The sequence below is a fragment of the Triticum urartu genome, chromosome 4A, assembly GCF_056163025.1.
Source record: "Triticum urartu cultivar PI428250 chromosome 4A, HENAU_Tu73, whole genome shotgun sequence".
In the NCBI taxonomy this organism is placed as follows: domain Eukaryota; kingdom Viridiplantae; phylum Streptophyta; class Magnoliopsida; order Poales; family Poaceae; genus Triticum; species Triticum urartu.
In genome coordinates this window covers 603,491,379-603,507,804 of record NC_141876.1, presented here as the reverse complement: position 1 = coordinate 603,507,804, position 16,426 = coordinate 603,491,379, and the positions used below count along the sequence as shown (strand labels likewise).

Sequence of the window (16,426 nt, the reverse complement as noted above, 5' to 3'; positions counted from 1 at the left end):
TACGGTGGGTGAACAAATTACTGTTGAGCAATTGACAGAATTGAGCATAGTTATGAAAATATCTAGGTATGATCATGTATATAGGCATCACGTCTGAGACAAGTAGACCGACTCCTGCCTGCATCTACTACTATTACTCCACTCATCGACCGCTATCCAGCATGCATCTAGAGTATTAAGTTAAAAACAGAGTAACGCCTTAAGCAAGATGACATGATGTAGAAGATAAATTCATGCAATATGAAATAAGCCCCATCTTGTTATCCTCGATGGCAATGATACAATACGTGCCTTGCTGCCCCTTCTGTCACTGGGAAAGGACACCGCAAGATCGAACCCAAAGCTAAGCACTTCTTCCATGGCAAGAACTACCAATCTAGTTGGCCAAACCAAACCGATAATTCGAAGAGACTTGCAAAGATAACCAATCATACATAAAAGAATTCAGAGAAGATTCAAATATTATTCATAGATAGACTTGATCATAAACCCACAACTCATCGGTCTCAACAAACACACAGCAAAAAGAAGATTATATCGAATAGATCTCCACGAGAGAGGGGGAGAACATTGTATTGAGATCCAAAAAGAGAGAAGAAGCCATCTAGCTACTAACTATGGACCCGAAGGTCTGAGGTAAACTACTCACACTTCATTGGAGAGGCTATGATGATGTAGAAGCCCTCCGTGATGACGGCCCTCCCCGGCGGAGCTCCGGAACAGGCCCCAAGATGGGATCTCGTGGATACAGAAAGTTGCGGCGGTTGAATTAGGTTTTTGGCTCTGTATCTGATCGTTTGGGGGTACGTAGGTATATATAGGAGGAAGAAGTACGTCAGTGGAGCTTCGTGGGCCCCACGAAGGTGGGGGCGCGCCTGGGGGGTAGGGCGCGCCCCCCTACCTCGTGCCCACCTCGAAGCTTCCTTGGCGTAGGGTCCAAGTCTCCTGGGTCATATTCGGTGAGAAAATCACGTTCCCGAAGGTTTCATTCCGTTTGGACTCCGTTTGATATTCCATTTCTTCGAAACACTGAAATAGGCAAAAACAGCAATTCTGGGCTGGGCCTCCAGTTAATTGGTTAGTCCCAAAAATAATATAAAAGTGGAAAATAAAACCCTAGCAAGTTGTTAATCAAGGAATTCACCAAGAGATAATCGAAGCTTCCTTGGCGTAGGGTCCAAGTTGTCCGTATCAAGAGCCTTCATCATCACTTTCATCAATATTATCAGTTTCAATAATTTCTTTCTCTCTAGCCCTAGCAAGTTGTTCATCAAGGAATTCACCAAGTGGCACAGTAGTATCAAGCATAGAAGTAGTTTCATCATAAGTATCATGCATAGCAGAAGTGGCATCATCAATAATATGCGACATATCAGAATTAATAGCAGAAGCAGGTTTAGGTGTCGCAAGCTTACTCAAAACAGAAGGTGAATCAAGTGCAGAGCTAGATGGCAGTTCCTTACCTCCCCTCGTAGTTGAGGGATAAAAAATTTTAGCGTCTTTCAAGTTCTTCATAGTGACCAGCAGATATAAATCCCAAGTGACTCAAAGAATAGAGCTATGCTCCCCGGCAACGGCGCCAGAAAATAGTCTTGATAACCCACAAGTATAGGGGATCGCAACAGTTTTTGAGGGTAGATTATTCAACCCAAATTTATTGATTCGACACAAGGGGAGCCAAAGAATATTGTTAAGTATTAGCAGCTGAGATGTCAGTTCAACCACACCTGGATAACTTAGTATCTACAGCAAATTATTTAGTAGCAAACTAATATGGAAGTAACGGTAACGATAGCAAAACTAATATTTTTGGGTTTTACAGTGATTGTAACAGTAGCAACAGAAAAGTAAATAAGCGAAGAACAATATGTGAAAAGCTCGCAGGCATTGGATCGGTGATGGAGAATTATGCCGGATGTGGTTCATCATGTAACAATCATAATATAGGGTGACACAGAACTAGCTCCAATTCATCAATGTAATGTAGGCATGTATTCCGAATATAGTCATACGTGCTTATGGAAAAGAACTTGCATGACATCTTTTGTCCTACCCTCCCGTGGCAGCGGGGTCCTAGCGGAAACTAAGGGATATTAAGGCCTCCTTTTAATAGAGTACCGGACCAAAGCATTAACACATAGTGAATACATGAACTCCTCAAACTATGGTCATCACTAGGAGTGGTCCCGATTATTGTCACTTTGGGGTTGCCGGATCATAACACATAGTAGGTGACTATAGACTTGCAAGATAGGATCAAGAACTCACATATATTCATGAAAACATAATAGGTTCAGATCTGAAATCATGGCACTCGGGCCCTAGTGACAAGCATTAAGCATAGCTAAGTCATAGCAACATCAATCTCAGAACATAGTGGGTACTAGGGATCAAACCCTAACAAACTAACTCGATTACATGATAAATCTCATCTAACCCATCACCGTCCAGCAAGCCTATGATGGAATTACTCACGCACGGCGGTGAGCATCATGAAATTGGTGATGGAGGATGGTTGATGATGATGACGGCGACGGATTCCCCCTCTCCGGAGCCCCGAACGGACTCTAGATCAGCCCTCCCGAGAGAGTTTAGGGCTTGGCAGCGGCTCCGTATCGTAAAACACGATGAATCTTTCTCTCTGATTTTTTTCTCCCCAAACATGATTATATGGAGTTGGAGTTGAGGTCGGTGGAGCTACAGGGGGCCCACAAGGCAGGGGGCGCGCCCCCCACCCTCGTGCCTAGGGTGTGAGGCCCCTGACCTTGATTCTTTTTTCAATATTTTTTATTATTTCCAAAAATAATCCCTGTGAAGTTTCAGGTCATTCCGAGAACTTTTGTTTCAGCACATAAATAACACCATGGCAATTCTGCTGAAAACAGCGTCAGTCCGGGTTAGTTCCATACAAATCATGCAAGTTAGAGTCCGAAAAAAGATCAAAAGTGTTTGGAAAAGTAGATACGACGGAGACGTATCATTGTACACGTCGTTTCTGAGTGTGAGTAAGTCCCTTTGGGCACCACTGAGGTGATGGTTTAGCCCCTGACGCGACTGACTTAATTTTGCTGCCCCCCCGGTCCTTTGGCCGGTATTGACGTACTGTTCCTCCTGGGATGAATATTTTGTCTTTAGCCGACAAACCTCCTTGCTGATCCTATATTTTACTAGCATTAGAATTATGTCCGCGTACATTGCTGGAATCCCAACGTGTGCATGTGTTGCCGTTATACTTCAAACCCATTGGAGGCAAACTCTTGGACGTTCCTGGGCCACAATTTCTCATAACTAAATCAGCATACGAACTTGCCGATTTATACTGTTGACTAGTATGTGAGGATACAACATATTCCTTGTCTGACCATGCATGCGGGTCATACCCAGAATTAGTTTTCTCTTCAAATTGATTAGATTGGCCGGCTTGCTGCAACTTCACGCCATTACTTTTCTCCTTTGTACCAACAACTTCTGTGGAGACACTGCTTGTTTCTATACAATTGACAACACCTTCATCTAACTGGTGTTCTGCTATTTTCAGACCATGAGCAACATCTAAATCATCTGCACTTTTCCTGGGTTTAGGATCGGCACGTTTCATCGGCATCCATACGTGCTTGTAGTCGCCCTTATAGTTGTTGCGCTTTGCACTGCGTACCGGTGATCGACCTCCTCGAATCTCGATGGCGTTATGTGATCTAGCCTCCTCATTGAACCGAGCCCTTTTGTCATGTACGTTTGGTCTGAACATAGGCCTCGACGGGATCCATCCCGGCTGAAAATAATCTGCTGGCCCTGTAGGATATGGCGCCCAAGGATTAAACCCCCATGAAGGAAACCGTGGATACATAGGAGGTGCACAACCCCAATATGTCGGCTCCGTTGCAAAATACGGCTGTTGGACATATGCACTTCCTTGCCATTGCTCATGACTGTAAGGTCCAGAAGGAGATCTTGGACGCTTATTGAAGGAAATATGCCCTAGAGGAAATAATAAAGTTATTAATTTCCTTATATCATGATAAATGTTTATTATTCATGGTAGAATTGTATTAACCGGAAACATAATACTTGTGTGAATACATAGACAAACAAAGTGTCACTAGTATGCCTCTACTTGACTAGCTCGTTAATCGAAGATGGTTATGTTTCCTAACCATAGACATGTGTTGTCATTTGATTAACGGGATCACATCATTAGGAGAATGATGTGATTGACATGACCCATTCCATTAGCTTAGCACCCGGTCGTTTAGTATGTTGCTATTGCTTTCTTCATGACTTATACATGTTCCTATGACTATGAGATTATGCAACTCCCGTTTGCCGGAGGAACACTTTGTGTGCTACCAAACGTCACAACATAACTGGGTGATTATAAAGGAGCTCTACAGGTGTCTCCAAAGGTACATGTTGGGTTGGCGTATTTCGAGATTAGGATTTGTCACTCCGATTGTTGGAGAGGTATCTCTGGGCCCTCTCGGTAATGCACATCACATAAACCTTGCAAACATTGCAACTAATGAGTTAGTTGTGAGATGATGTATTACGGAACGAGTAAAGATACTTGCCGATAATGAGATTGAACTAGGTATTGAGATACCGACGATCGAATCTCGGGCAAGTAACATACCGATGACAAAGGGAACAACGTAAGTTGTTATGCGGTCTGACCGATAAAGATCTTCGTAGAATATGTAGGAGCCAATATGAGCATCCAGGTTCCGCTATTGGTTATTGACCGGAGACGTGTCTCGGTCATGTCTACATTGTTCTCGAACCCGTAGGGTCTGCACGCTTAAGGTTTCGATGACAGTTATATTATGAGTTTATGAGTTTTGATGTACCGAAGGAGTTCGGAGTCCCGGATGAGATCGGGGACATGACGAGGAGTCTCGAAATGGTCGAGACGTAAAGATCGATATATAGGACGACTATATTCGGACATCGGAAAGGTTCCGAGTGGTTAGGATATTTTTCGGAGTACCGGGGAGTTACGGGAATACGGGGGAAGAAGTATATGGGCCTTATTGGGCTTTAGGGGAGAGGGAGAGGCAGGCCGCGCCCCCCCCATTGACTAGTCCGAATTGGACTAGGGGGAGGGGCGACGCCCCCTCCTTCCTTCTCTTCCCTCTTCCCCTTCCTTGTCTCCTACTCCTACTACATGGAAGGACTCCTAGTTGGACTAGGAAAGGGGGAATCCTACTCCTGGTGGGAGTAGGACTCCCCTAGGGCGCGCCATAGAGAGGGCCGGCCCTCCCCTCCTCCACTCCTTTATATACGGGGGCAGGGGGCACCCCATAGACACACAAGTTGATCTTCGTGATCATTCTCTTAGCCTTGTGCGGTGCCCCCCTCCACCATAATCCTCGATAATATTGTAGCGGTGCTTAGGCGAAGCCCTGCGACGGTAGAATATCAAGATCGTCACCACGCCGTCGTGCTGACGGAACTCTTCCCCGACACTTTGCTGGATCGGAGTCCGGGGATCGTCATCGAGCTGAACGTGTGCTAGAACTCGAAGGTGCCGTAGTTTCGGTGCTTGATCGGTCGGGTTATGAAGACGTACGACTACATCAACCGCGTTGTCATAACGCTTCCGCTTTCGGTCTACGAGGGTACGTGGACAACACTCTCCCCTCTCGTTGCTATGTATCACCATGATCTTGCGTGTGCGTAGGAATTTTTTTGAAATTACTACGTTCTCCAACAGTGGCATCCGAGCCTAGGTTTTATGTGTTGATGTTATATGCACGAGTAGAACACAAGTGAGTTGTGGGCGATATAAGTCATACTGCTTACCAGCATGTCATACTTTGGTTCGGCGGTATTGTTGGATGAAGCGGCCCGGACCGACATTACGCATACGCTTACGCGAGACTGGTTCTACCGACGTGCTTTGCACACAGGTGGCTGGCGGGTGTCAGTTTCTCCAACTTTAGTTGAACCGAGTGTGGCTACGCCCGGTCCTTGCGAAGGTTAAAACAGCACCAACTTGACAAACTATCGTTGTGGTTTTGATGCGTAGGTAAGATTGGTTCTTGCTAAGCCCGTAGCAGCCACGTAAAATTTGCAACAACAAAGTAGAGGACGTCTAACTTGTTTTTGCAGGGCATGTTGTGATGTGATATGGTCAAGACATGATGCTAAATTTTATTGTATGAGATGATCATGTTTTGTAACCGAGTTATCGGCAACTGGCAGGAGCCATATGGTTGTCGCTTTATTGTATGCAATGCAATCGCCCTGTAATGCTTTACTTTATCACTAAGCGGCAGCGATAGTCGTAGAAGCACAAGATTGGCGAGACGACAACGATGCTGCGATGGAGATCAAGGTGTCGCGCCGGTGACGATGGTGATCATGACGATGCTTCGGAGATGGAGATCACAAGCACAAGATGATGATGGCCATATCATATCACTTATATTGATTGCATGTGATGTTTATCTTTTATGCATCTTATCTTGCTTTGATTGACGGTAGCATTTTAAGATGATCTCTTACTAATTATCAAGAAGTGTTCTCCCTGAGTATGCACCGTTGCGAAAGTTTTTCGTGGTGAGACACCACGTGATGATCGGGTGTGATAGGCTCTACGTTCAAATACAACGGGTGCAAAACAGTTGCACACGCGGAATACTCAGGTTATACTTGACGAGCCAAGCATATACAGATATGGCCTCGGAACACGGAGACCGAAAGGTCGAGCGTGAATCATATAGTAGATATGATCAACATAGTGATGTTCACCAATGAAACTACTCCATCTCACGTGATGATCGGACATGGTTTAGTTGATTTGGATCACGTAATCATTTAGAGGATTAGAGGGATGTCTATCTAAGTGGGAGTTCTTAAGTAATATGATTAATTGAACTTTAATTTATCATGAACTTAGTCCTGGTAGTATTAGCATATCTATGTTGTAGATCAATAGCTCGCGTTGTTGCTTTCATATGTTTATTTTGATATGTTCCTAGAGAAAATTGTGTTGAAAGATGTTAGTAGCAATGATGCGGATTGGATCCGTGATCTGAGGTTTATCCTCATTGCTGCACAGAAGAATTATGTTCTTGATGCACCGCTAGGTGACAGACCTATTGTAGGAGCAGATGCAGACATTATGAACGTTTGGCTAGCTCAATATGATGACTACTTGATAGTTTAGTGCACCATGCTTAACGGCTTAGAATCGGGACTTCAAAGACGTTTTGAACATCATGGACCATATGACATGTTCCAGGAGTTGAAGTTAATATTTCAAGCAAATACCCGAGTTGAGAGATATGAAGTCTCCAACAAGTTCTATAGCTAAAAGATGGAGGAGAATCGCTCAACTAGTGAGCATGTGCTCAGATTGTCTGGGTACTACAATCGCTTGAATCAAGTGGGAGTTAATCTTCCAGATAAAATAGTGATTGACAGAATTCTCTAGTCACCATCACCAAGTTAGTAGAACTTCGTGATGAACTATAATATGCAAGGGATAACGGAAACGATTCCCAAGCTCTTCGTGATGCTAAAATCGACGAAGGTAGAAATCAAGAAAAACATCAAGTGTTGATGGTAGACAAGACCACTAGTTTCAAGAAAAGGGCAAAAGGAAGAAGGGGAACTTCAAGAAGAACGACAAGCAAGTTGCTGCTTAAGTGAAGAAACCCAAGTCTGGTCCTAAGCCTGAGACTAAGTGCTTCTACTGCAAAGGGATTGGTCACTGGAAGCGGAACTACCCCAAGTATTTGGTGGATAAGAAAGGATGGAAAAGTAAACAAAGGTATATTTGATATACATGTTATTGATGTGTACTTTACTAGTGTTCATAGCAACCCCTCAGTATTTGGTACTAGTTCAGTTGCTAAGATTAGTAACTCGAAATGGGAGTTGCAGAATGAACGGAGACTAGTTAAGGGTGAAGTGACGATGAGAGTTGGAAGTGGTTCCAAGATTGATATGATCATCATCGCACTCTCCCTATACTTTCGGGATTAGTGTTGAAACTAAATAAGTGTTATTTGGTGTTTGCGTTGAGCATGAATATGATTTGATCATGATTATTGCAATACGGTTATTCATTTAAGTTAGAGAACAATTGTTGTTCTGTTTACATGAATAAAACCTTCTATGGTCATACACACCAACAAAAATGGTTTGTTGGATCTCGATCGTAGTGATACACATATTCATAATATTGAAGCCAAAAGATGCAAAGTTAATAATGATAGTGCAACTTATTTGTGGCACTGTCGTTTAAGTCATATTGGTGTAAAGCGCATGAAGAAACTCCATGCTGATGGAATTTTGGAATCACTTGATTATGAATCACTTGATGCTTGCGAACCATGCCTCTTGGGCAAGATGACTAAAACGCCGTTCTCCGGAACAATGAAGCAAGCAACAGATTTGTTGGAAATCATACATACTGATGTATGTGGTCCGATGAATATTAAGGCTTGCAGCGGGTATCGTTATTTTCTGACCTTCACGGATGATTTTAGTAGATATGGGTATATCTACTTGATGAAACATAAGTCGAAGATAAGGTTTCCACGATCTGATCGCGGAGACGAATATTTGAGTTACGAGTTTGGTCTTCAATTAAAACAATGTGGAATAGTTTCACAAATTCATGCCACCTGGAACACCACAGCATAATGGTGTGTCCGAACGTCATAACCGTACTTTATTGGGTATAGTGCAATCTATGATGTTTCTTACCGATTTACCACTATAGTTTTGGGGTTATGCATTAGAGACAGCTGCATTCACGTTAAAAAGGGCACCATCTAAATCCGTTGAGACGACACCGTATGAACTGTGGTTTGGCAAGAAACCAAAGTTGTCGTTTCTTAAAGTTTGGGGTTGCGATGCTTATATGAAAAAATTTCATCCTAATAAGCTCAAACCACCCAAATTGGAGAAGTGCGTCTTCATAGGATACCCAAAAAGAAAATGTTGGGTACACCTTCTATCACAGATCCGAAGGCAAGATATTCGTTGCTGAGAATGGATCCTTTCCAGAGAAGGAGTTTCTCTCGAAAGAAGTGAGTGGGAGGAAAGTAGAAAACTTGATAAGGTAATTGTACCTTCTCCCTTATTGGAAAGTAGTTCATCATAGAAATCTATTCTTATGACTACTACACCAATTAGTGAGGAAGCTAATGATGATGATCATGTAACTTCAGATCAAGTTACTACCGAATCTCGTAGGTAAACCAGAGTGAGATCTGCACCAGAGTGGTACGGTAATCCTGTTCTGGAAGTCATGTTACTAGACCATGACGAATTTGCGAACTATGAGGAAGCGATGATGAGCCCAGATTCCGCGAAATGGCTTGAGGCCATGAAATCTGAGATGAGATCCCTGTATGAGAACAAAGTATGGACTTTGGTTGACTTGCCCGATGATCGGCAAGCCATAGAAAATAAATGGATCCTCAAGAGGAAGACGGACGTTGATAGTAGTGTTACTATCTACAAAGCTAGAATTGTCGCAAAAGGTTTTCAACAAGTTCAAGGTGTTGACTACGATGAGATTCTCACTCGTATCGATGCTTAAAGTCTGTCCGAACCATGTTAGCAATTGCCGCATTTTATGAAATCTGGCAAATGGATAACAAAACTGCAATCCTTAATGGATTTCTTAAAGAAGAGTTGTATATGATGCAACTAGAAGGTTTTGTCAGTCCTAAAGATGCTAACAAAATATGTAAGCTCCAACGATCCATGTATGGACTGGTGCAAGCCTCTTCGAGTTGGAATACACGCTTTGATAAGTTGATCAAAGCATATAGTTTTATACAGACTTGCGGTGAAGCCTGTATTTACAAGAAAGTGAGTGGGAGCACTACAACATTTCTGATAAGTATATGTGAATGACATATTGTTGATCGGAAATAATGTAGAATTATTCTGCAAAGCATAAAGTAGTGACTGAAAGGAGTTTTTCAAAGAAAGACCTCGGTGAAGCTGCTTACATATTGAGCATCAAGATCTATAGAGATAGATCAAGACGCTTGATAAGTTTTTCAATGAGTACATACCTTAACAAGATTTTGAAGTAAGTTCAAAATGGAACAGTCAAAGAAAGAGTTCTTGCCTGTGTTACAAGGTGTGAAATTGAGTAAGACTCAAAGCCCGACCACGGCAGAAGATAGAAAGTCATTCCCTATGCCTCAGCCATAGATTCTATAAAGTATGCCATGCTGTGTACCAGATCTATTGTATACCCTACACTGTGTTAAGCGAGGGAGTACAATAGTGATCTAGGAAGTAGATCACTGGACAGCGGTCAAAATTATCCTTAGTGAAATAAGGATATGTTTCTCGATTATGGACGCAACAAAAAGGTTCGTCGTAAAAGAGTTACGTCGATGCAAGCTTTGACACAGATCAGGATGACTCTAAGTCTCGATCTAGATACATATTGAAAGTGGGAGCAATTAGCTAGAGTAGCTCTATGCAGAGCATTGTTGACATAGATATTTGTAAAATACTTACGGATCTGAATATGACAGACCCGTTGACTAAAATTATCTCACAAGCAAAAGATGATCACACCTTAGTACTCTTTGGGTGTTAATCACATAGCGATGTGAACTAGATTACTGACTCTAGTAAACCCTTTGGGTGTTGGTCACATATCGATGTGAATTATGGGTGTTAACCACATAAAGATGTGAACTATTGATGTTAGATCACATGGCGATGTAACTAGATTATTGACTCTAGTGCAAGTGGGAAACTGAAGGAAATATGCCCTAGAGGCAATAATAAAGTTATTATTTATTTCCTTATATCATGATAAATATTTATTATTCATGCTAGAATTGTATTAACCGGAAACATAATACTTGTGTGAATACATAGACAAACAAAGTGTCACTAGTATGCCTCTACTTGACTAGCTCGTTAATTGAAGATGGTTATGTTTCCTAACTATAGACATGTTTTGTCGTTTGATTAACGGGATCACATCATTAAGAGAATGATGTGATTGACATGATCCATTCCATTAGCTTAGCACCCGATCGTTTAGTATGTTGTTATTGTTTTCTTCATTACTTATACATGTTCCTATGACTATGAGATTATGCAACTCCCGTTTGCCGGAGGAACACTTTGTGTGCTAGCAAACGTCACAACGTAACTAGGTGATTATAAAGGAGCTCTGCAGGTGTCTCCAAAGGTACATGTTGGGTTGGCGTAGTTCGAGATTAGGATTTTTGTCACTTCGGTTGTCGGAGAGGTATCTCTGAGCCCTCTCGGTATTGCATATCACATAAGCCTTGCAAGCATTGCAACTAATGAGTTAGTTGCGAGATGATGTATTACGGAACGAGTAAAGAGACTTGCCGGTAACGAGATTGAACTAGGTATTGAGATACCGGCGCACCAGACTTACTTAAGTGAAAAGGTTGATAGGTACGAAGCCCGTGACATAGTAGGTGAGGACGACCCATACCGCAGACTCCATAAGCGAAACAGGAATTCTTAAGATGATTGTTACCAGTGCAAAGGTCCACGGGGGAAAGAAGAGGAAATCCCTTTGCTTGTAGAAGGTAGGAAGCATTTTAATCGTCAGTTGTAGCTCAGCAAACCCATTGAACAAGACGGTGATCAAACTGAAAGTGAGAGCACCAAAGAATTTGCCGCCGTCGGAGATGTGCCCATATGGCATCTTTGTTCTGAGGAACACAGTCATGGCCATGAGCCCAAGGATGATCAGCTGGGTAACCTTGAAGATGTAGATGAAGGAGTTGCGCTTCATCAGCAGCTGCTCTCTCGACAGCACCGTCTTGATGGACTCCCAGCTGGACTGCCCATACTTGTTGGTGGTGAGCGCAGCAGGATGAGTTTTGGACTTGTCAAAAGGGATTTGCAGCTCCTTGAGCATCTGCTGGCCTACGTGGAATGACTTGAAACGTTGGGCAAACTCTGGGACAGACACGTGACGATACTGCTGCTGCTCAAGGTACCAGTACTGCTGCTGGTCTTTCTTGGAAGTCACCTCTTGAAAAAAGTCGGCAACCCCTTTCCTTTCAGGGCACCGGAAACCAGCAGCTTCAAAGAATTCCAAGATGCTGTCGCGTGGCCCGTGGTACACTATGTACCCTTCTGACAGCAGAATAATGTCATCAAAGAGGTTGTAGGTCTCTGGCGGTGGTTGTAGGAGGGAGATCATCACGGTCTCATTCATCACATGGACCAGCTGTCTTATGTATTTCACAATCTCAAATGTGCTAGAGCTGTCCAAACCAGTGGAAATTTCATCCATGAACAATGCCCTTGCAGGTCCCGTTAACATCTCCCCTGACACAAGTAACAATAGAAAATCAGACAAGCTAGCGTAATATATATGAATTAAGTAAGGAAATCCTTTTCTTTTAACAATGAATGAATGGAAGGAAGGAAGGGTTCCTGCATTGCATATATACCGGTTGTTACGCGCTTCTTTTGGCCGCCAGAAATTCCTCTGATCATGTCGTCACCAATGGGCATATCGGCACAAATGTCAAGCCCAAGCACCTGAGATGAGAGTGAGGTTGTTTTTCTTCTTGTTAGACTCAAAAATGGGCAAGTAAGTAATTGAAAGAATAGAGAAAAACTCACCTTGAGGGTAAGATCGGTTACGATATTAGTCTCCTGCCCTTGCACGGCAGTAGCTTTCATGTAAGCATCGATCTCAGGGTCTGGCTTGATGCCAGCTTCGCGCTCCCTGGCAGCGAGCTCAGCGAGCATGTCATACCTGGCACCGACGCCTAAGCAGCGCCTGGAGAAATCGAGCGTCTCTCTTACAGTCATCTCAGCATTGTGGAGATCGTACTGACTAACATACGTGCTGGTCCTCTCGGGGTAGAACTCCTGGAACGTATGACCACAGTAGGTGATGCTGCCAGATACCTGTTCATTCATGTGGCCATAACATAATGCATCATGCATGAGTAAAAAGAAATTAACAAGAAGCATGAGTGCTACTTATGTTGAGTGTTGTCGAAGTTGAAAGAAAGAAAGAAAGAAAGAAAGAAAGAAACCTTGAGGGTTTTGTCGAGCTTGCCACTGAGGGCTCGCATGAGTGTGCTCTTTCCTGAAGATGGAGGTCCAAGCAGAAGGGTCATCCTGAAAATTTATTTAGTTACTACTAGTAGGCTTGAAAAGGTAGTCCTTGTGCTTGTGTGATAAAGAAAAAAAAGAAAAAGAAAAAGAAAAGGAAAGGAAGAAGAATTGATCACCACACCTAGGTACGTACCTGGATGGTTTGAGGATGCCGTCGACGTTTTGGAGTATGTTGATGGTCTTCTTGTTGGAGGAAGCGAGGCGTCCCACAAGACTCTGCAGGCAGTCATGGAACATGTAATGTCATTAGCAAATAAATACAGTAGGTAGTAAATGATGTTGATACGTAAGTAGTATTGAATAAATCCATTCATTTCACTTCATTTTGATGCATGATGCGTGCGCTGCTGCCTACATAGACAGTCTACAGACAGACAAACAGAAGCAGAAGCAGAGTCTGTCTGTCTGTCAAATTTGATTGATTGAGCACACAAGAAGCAGAGTCTCTCTGCTCTGCTCTGCTCTCGATGTATCGATGAGAGACAGACATTTGGTCGAACACCTGAGCTGCATCTGCATCTGCATGGTCCCTCTCTCTGGACTGACCAGGTCCAGGTCATCGTCGTCGTCGTTGCGTGAACTGATCTTTCCTTTCGCCGCCGCCGCCGCCGCTGCCGAGGAATTGGCCTTGGGCTTGGGCTTGGGCTTGGGTGGAGTGGAGGGCCATCGCCATGGGGGGGGGGGGGGGGGGGGGGGGGGGGGGGGAGGGGAGGGGAGGGAAGGAAGAGACAAGTTTTTTGTTTTCTTTTTTCTTTTTGATGAGGGATAAGGGAAGAGGGGTAAATGGAAGAGGAAGTGTGAATCCTCTCCTCTCCTCTCCAGGTAAAATAAATATAAATATAAATATAAATATCCCACAGCAGCAGCGCAGAGCAGAGCAGAGCCAGAGGTGAAAACAACAAACTGTAAGAAAATCTCAAAAGAAAAAAACTGTAAGAAACACGTACTACAGTAGTATTTTTTTTCCCTCATTAAAAAAGAGAAAAAAGAAAAAGAAATCAAACAAAAAAGTTTCGTGTTCAAATCAGAGGCAAATTCGGTATGAATATTGATTGATTGATGTTTTACTACCACATCCAACACATGCATGCATGGTGGTATCTATCTATTACGTACCACAAAAAAGAATATATATATATATATATATAAACTATAGTGGTAATGGTGTTTTCCCTTCATTCCTATTTTCACCTCTCCCATGCACCATAGCTATCTATGTGAGACGTAGTACGATTGAGCGAGCGAGCGCGCGGGAAAGGAATTAATGAAAAGACCAAGCAAGACTGATTTCGTTACGGAAAAAAGAAGAAAATAATTAAATACAATACCTGTAGGAAGTTTGTGGCCGAGTTCCAGAGCGTGGGGAGGGCGCTGGTGCCGACGAAGGCGTCCACCTCCACCGACAAGCCCTGGTACCTCACCTCGATCGCCGGCAGGTCGATGCCCACCCGGTCCACCCTGTCCCTCAATCTTCTCAGAAACCGCTCGCTGTCGTCCTGGAACACCCGCTCCAGCAGCGCCCGCCCGGCCTCGCCGCTGGCCAGCTGCTCGATGTCCACCAACCCCTGGAGCTCATGACCGTCCGCGCCTCCAGCTCCAGCGTGATTGAGGAGCACCGCGCGGCGCATGCGGTCGTAGGTGGGCAGCTTCTCCAGGGCTGCCCATCGGAGGTTCTCCTCGTCGTCGTCGTGGCCCTGCTGCGACGCGGCGCGGCCGAAGGGGTCGTCGGCGCCGGCGGGCTGGCGGAAGGAGTGGGAGATGGAGCCTGTGCCCCCGGAGCGGCGTGAGCCGTAGGAGGAGCCCATGCTGCGGCGGCTGCCGGAGAGCGTGCCCAGCTGTATCCCCGGGCCAGGAGGATCCATGGCTGCCTCGATCGCTCGCTAGTGGTGGAGTGGCTAGCTCTCTGGTCTCTGAAGAGACGAGAGACGAGAGAGTGGTGGAGGAAAGGAAGGAAGACGTTGGCGTTGGGAATGGGAATAGGCGATCCTCACTCCATGTGCACGCCCGATTTTGTTCCTTGCCTTGCCTTGCCTTGTGGTAGCAGATGAGATGCAAATATCATACATACATATATATAGATGCAAGGCAAGGCAGGCCAGTCTGTACGTGTAGTTGATGGATGGAGGGAGGGAAACTTCGCCGGTCCATTCCATCCATCCATTGCTCTTCAACGCGGACCTCAAGCAGTGTGTACGTGTTGTGTCATCCAATGCAGGCCTACACTGGCAGAGCTGCATTAAAAATTCAAGGCGGGCTAGTCTATGCTTTAACTTATACATAGACCTTGTTTTTGCTCACTAAATAGCATATTGCTCGTGAAATTGCTTTGGGTTGGGCGGGCCAAGGCATAGTGTAGCTTCGCCTGTATTGGTCCACCAAGCGGTTTGGGCGTGCTTTTTCCCGCAAGCCCATGACAAACTAGAGAGGCTTTTGCTTCCTGCCCGTACTCCTGCTGTTGTAGAGAGGCCGCTCCGCATTGCCGGCTCAGAACAGACGTGACCTCTCACTAGCATGGGCTGAATACGCCTCCTCGCAGCATCCAAACGGATCAAGTCTGCCTGCCTTCCCTCCTTTAAACCCGCGCGTGTGCCGACAAACCTACTCCGGTCACACGTCCGTTCGTCAGCCGCCCGTCATTAAACAGAACGCTGGTTGACTCCTCGCATTCGCCCGCTATTTAAACAATGCCAGACACCGGGCAAAATCGGACCAACCATTGCTTCTATCTCCTCCTAGCATTATTTTCTCCATAATCTCGCTCCATGGTATCTAGGGAGCAGGAAGCGGAGTTCTCCATCATAAAAGCCGACTGGGTGGCCCGTCTAGCTCACCGGTTACGAGCCAAGCGACTGTCTGCTCTGCGTCCCTCGACGCTCCAGGCCGCTACCAACTAGCTCGCTGAGGCTGAAGCTCCAAGCCGACGCGTGGTTCAACGTAACTGCGCCCTGCCGACAGAGAAAGAAGACAGCTACATGGAGATCGAGGAGGCGGCGGCCAGCACGCCCGCGCCCGCGGCCATCATTGAGGAAAAGTAGAACATTGAAGGCTGCTGCCGCTCAGGTCCCATGCTTGAAGGACACCACCGAGGCGACACAGCCGGTGTCTTGCCCTGTCGTAGGCCACCGCCGTTCCCCGCAGCCCCAAAAACCAACCATGGTATGTGCAGCTTAGGGCACCCTTTTTCTCCAGCTGAAGCATCAACCGGCGGTTTCACTGCGATGAGCTACACTGGCGAACACGGGAAGGAGACACCCTTTGTGCTGAAGCATGCATATACCTCCAGGGCTCACGGCAATCCGATGAGCGGGTTACC

The 16,426-nt window shown here is 44.9% G+C and overlaps 1 protein-coding gene across 2 annotated transcripts; it reads right to left on the bottom strand.

Moving 5' to 3' along the window:
• Positions 1 to 3,466: 3,466 nt before the first annotated feature.
• Positions 3,467 to 15,153, bottom strand: LOC147977186 (ABC transporter G family member 48-like). 2 transcript variants are annotated; one of them, XM_087519186.1, is made up of 7 exons: positions 14,442 to 15,153; positions 13,247 to 13,329; positions 13,032 to 13,116; positions 12,610 to 12,900; positions 12,435 to 12,525; positions 11,402 to 12,309; positions 3,467 to 3,978 (listed from the first exon to the last, which is right to left on the bottom strand). In XM_087519186.1, the coding sequence occupies exons 1-6, from the start codon at positions 14,973 to 14,975 to the stop codon at positions 11,402 to 11,404; spliced, it is 1,992 nt and encodes a 663-aa protein (XP_087375312.1). In that variant the 5' UTR covers positions 14,976 to 15,153; the 3' UTR covers positions 3,467 to 3,978. The 2 variants fall into 2 exon arrangements, with proteins under 2 accessions (XP_087375312.1, XP_087375313.1); XM_087519187.1 differs by lacking the exon at positions 3,467 to 3,978 and adding an exon at positions 10,763 to 11,284.
• Between the last annotated feature and the right edge of the window lie 1,273 nt (positions 15,154 to 16,426).

Coding starts and splice junctions, on each gene's coding strand:
- LOC147977186 (XM_087519186.1), bottom strand. CDS start 14,975: ATGGATCCTCCTGGCCCGGGGATACAGCTGGGCACGCTCTCCGGCAGC. Junction 12,526..12,609: donor TAACCGATCTTACCCTCAAG/GTGAGTTTTTCT, acceptor CTCTCATCTCAG/GTGCTTGGGCTTGACATTTG. Junction 12,310..12,434: donor AAAGAAGCGCGTAACAACCG/GTATATATGCAA, acceptor TACTTGTGTCAG/GGGAGATGTTAACGGGACCT.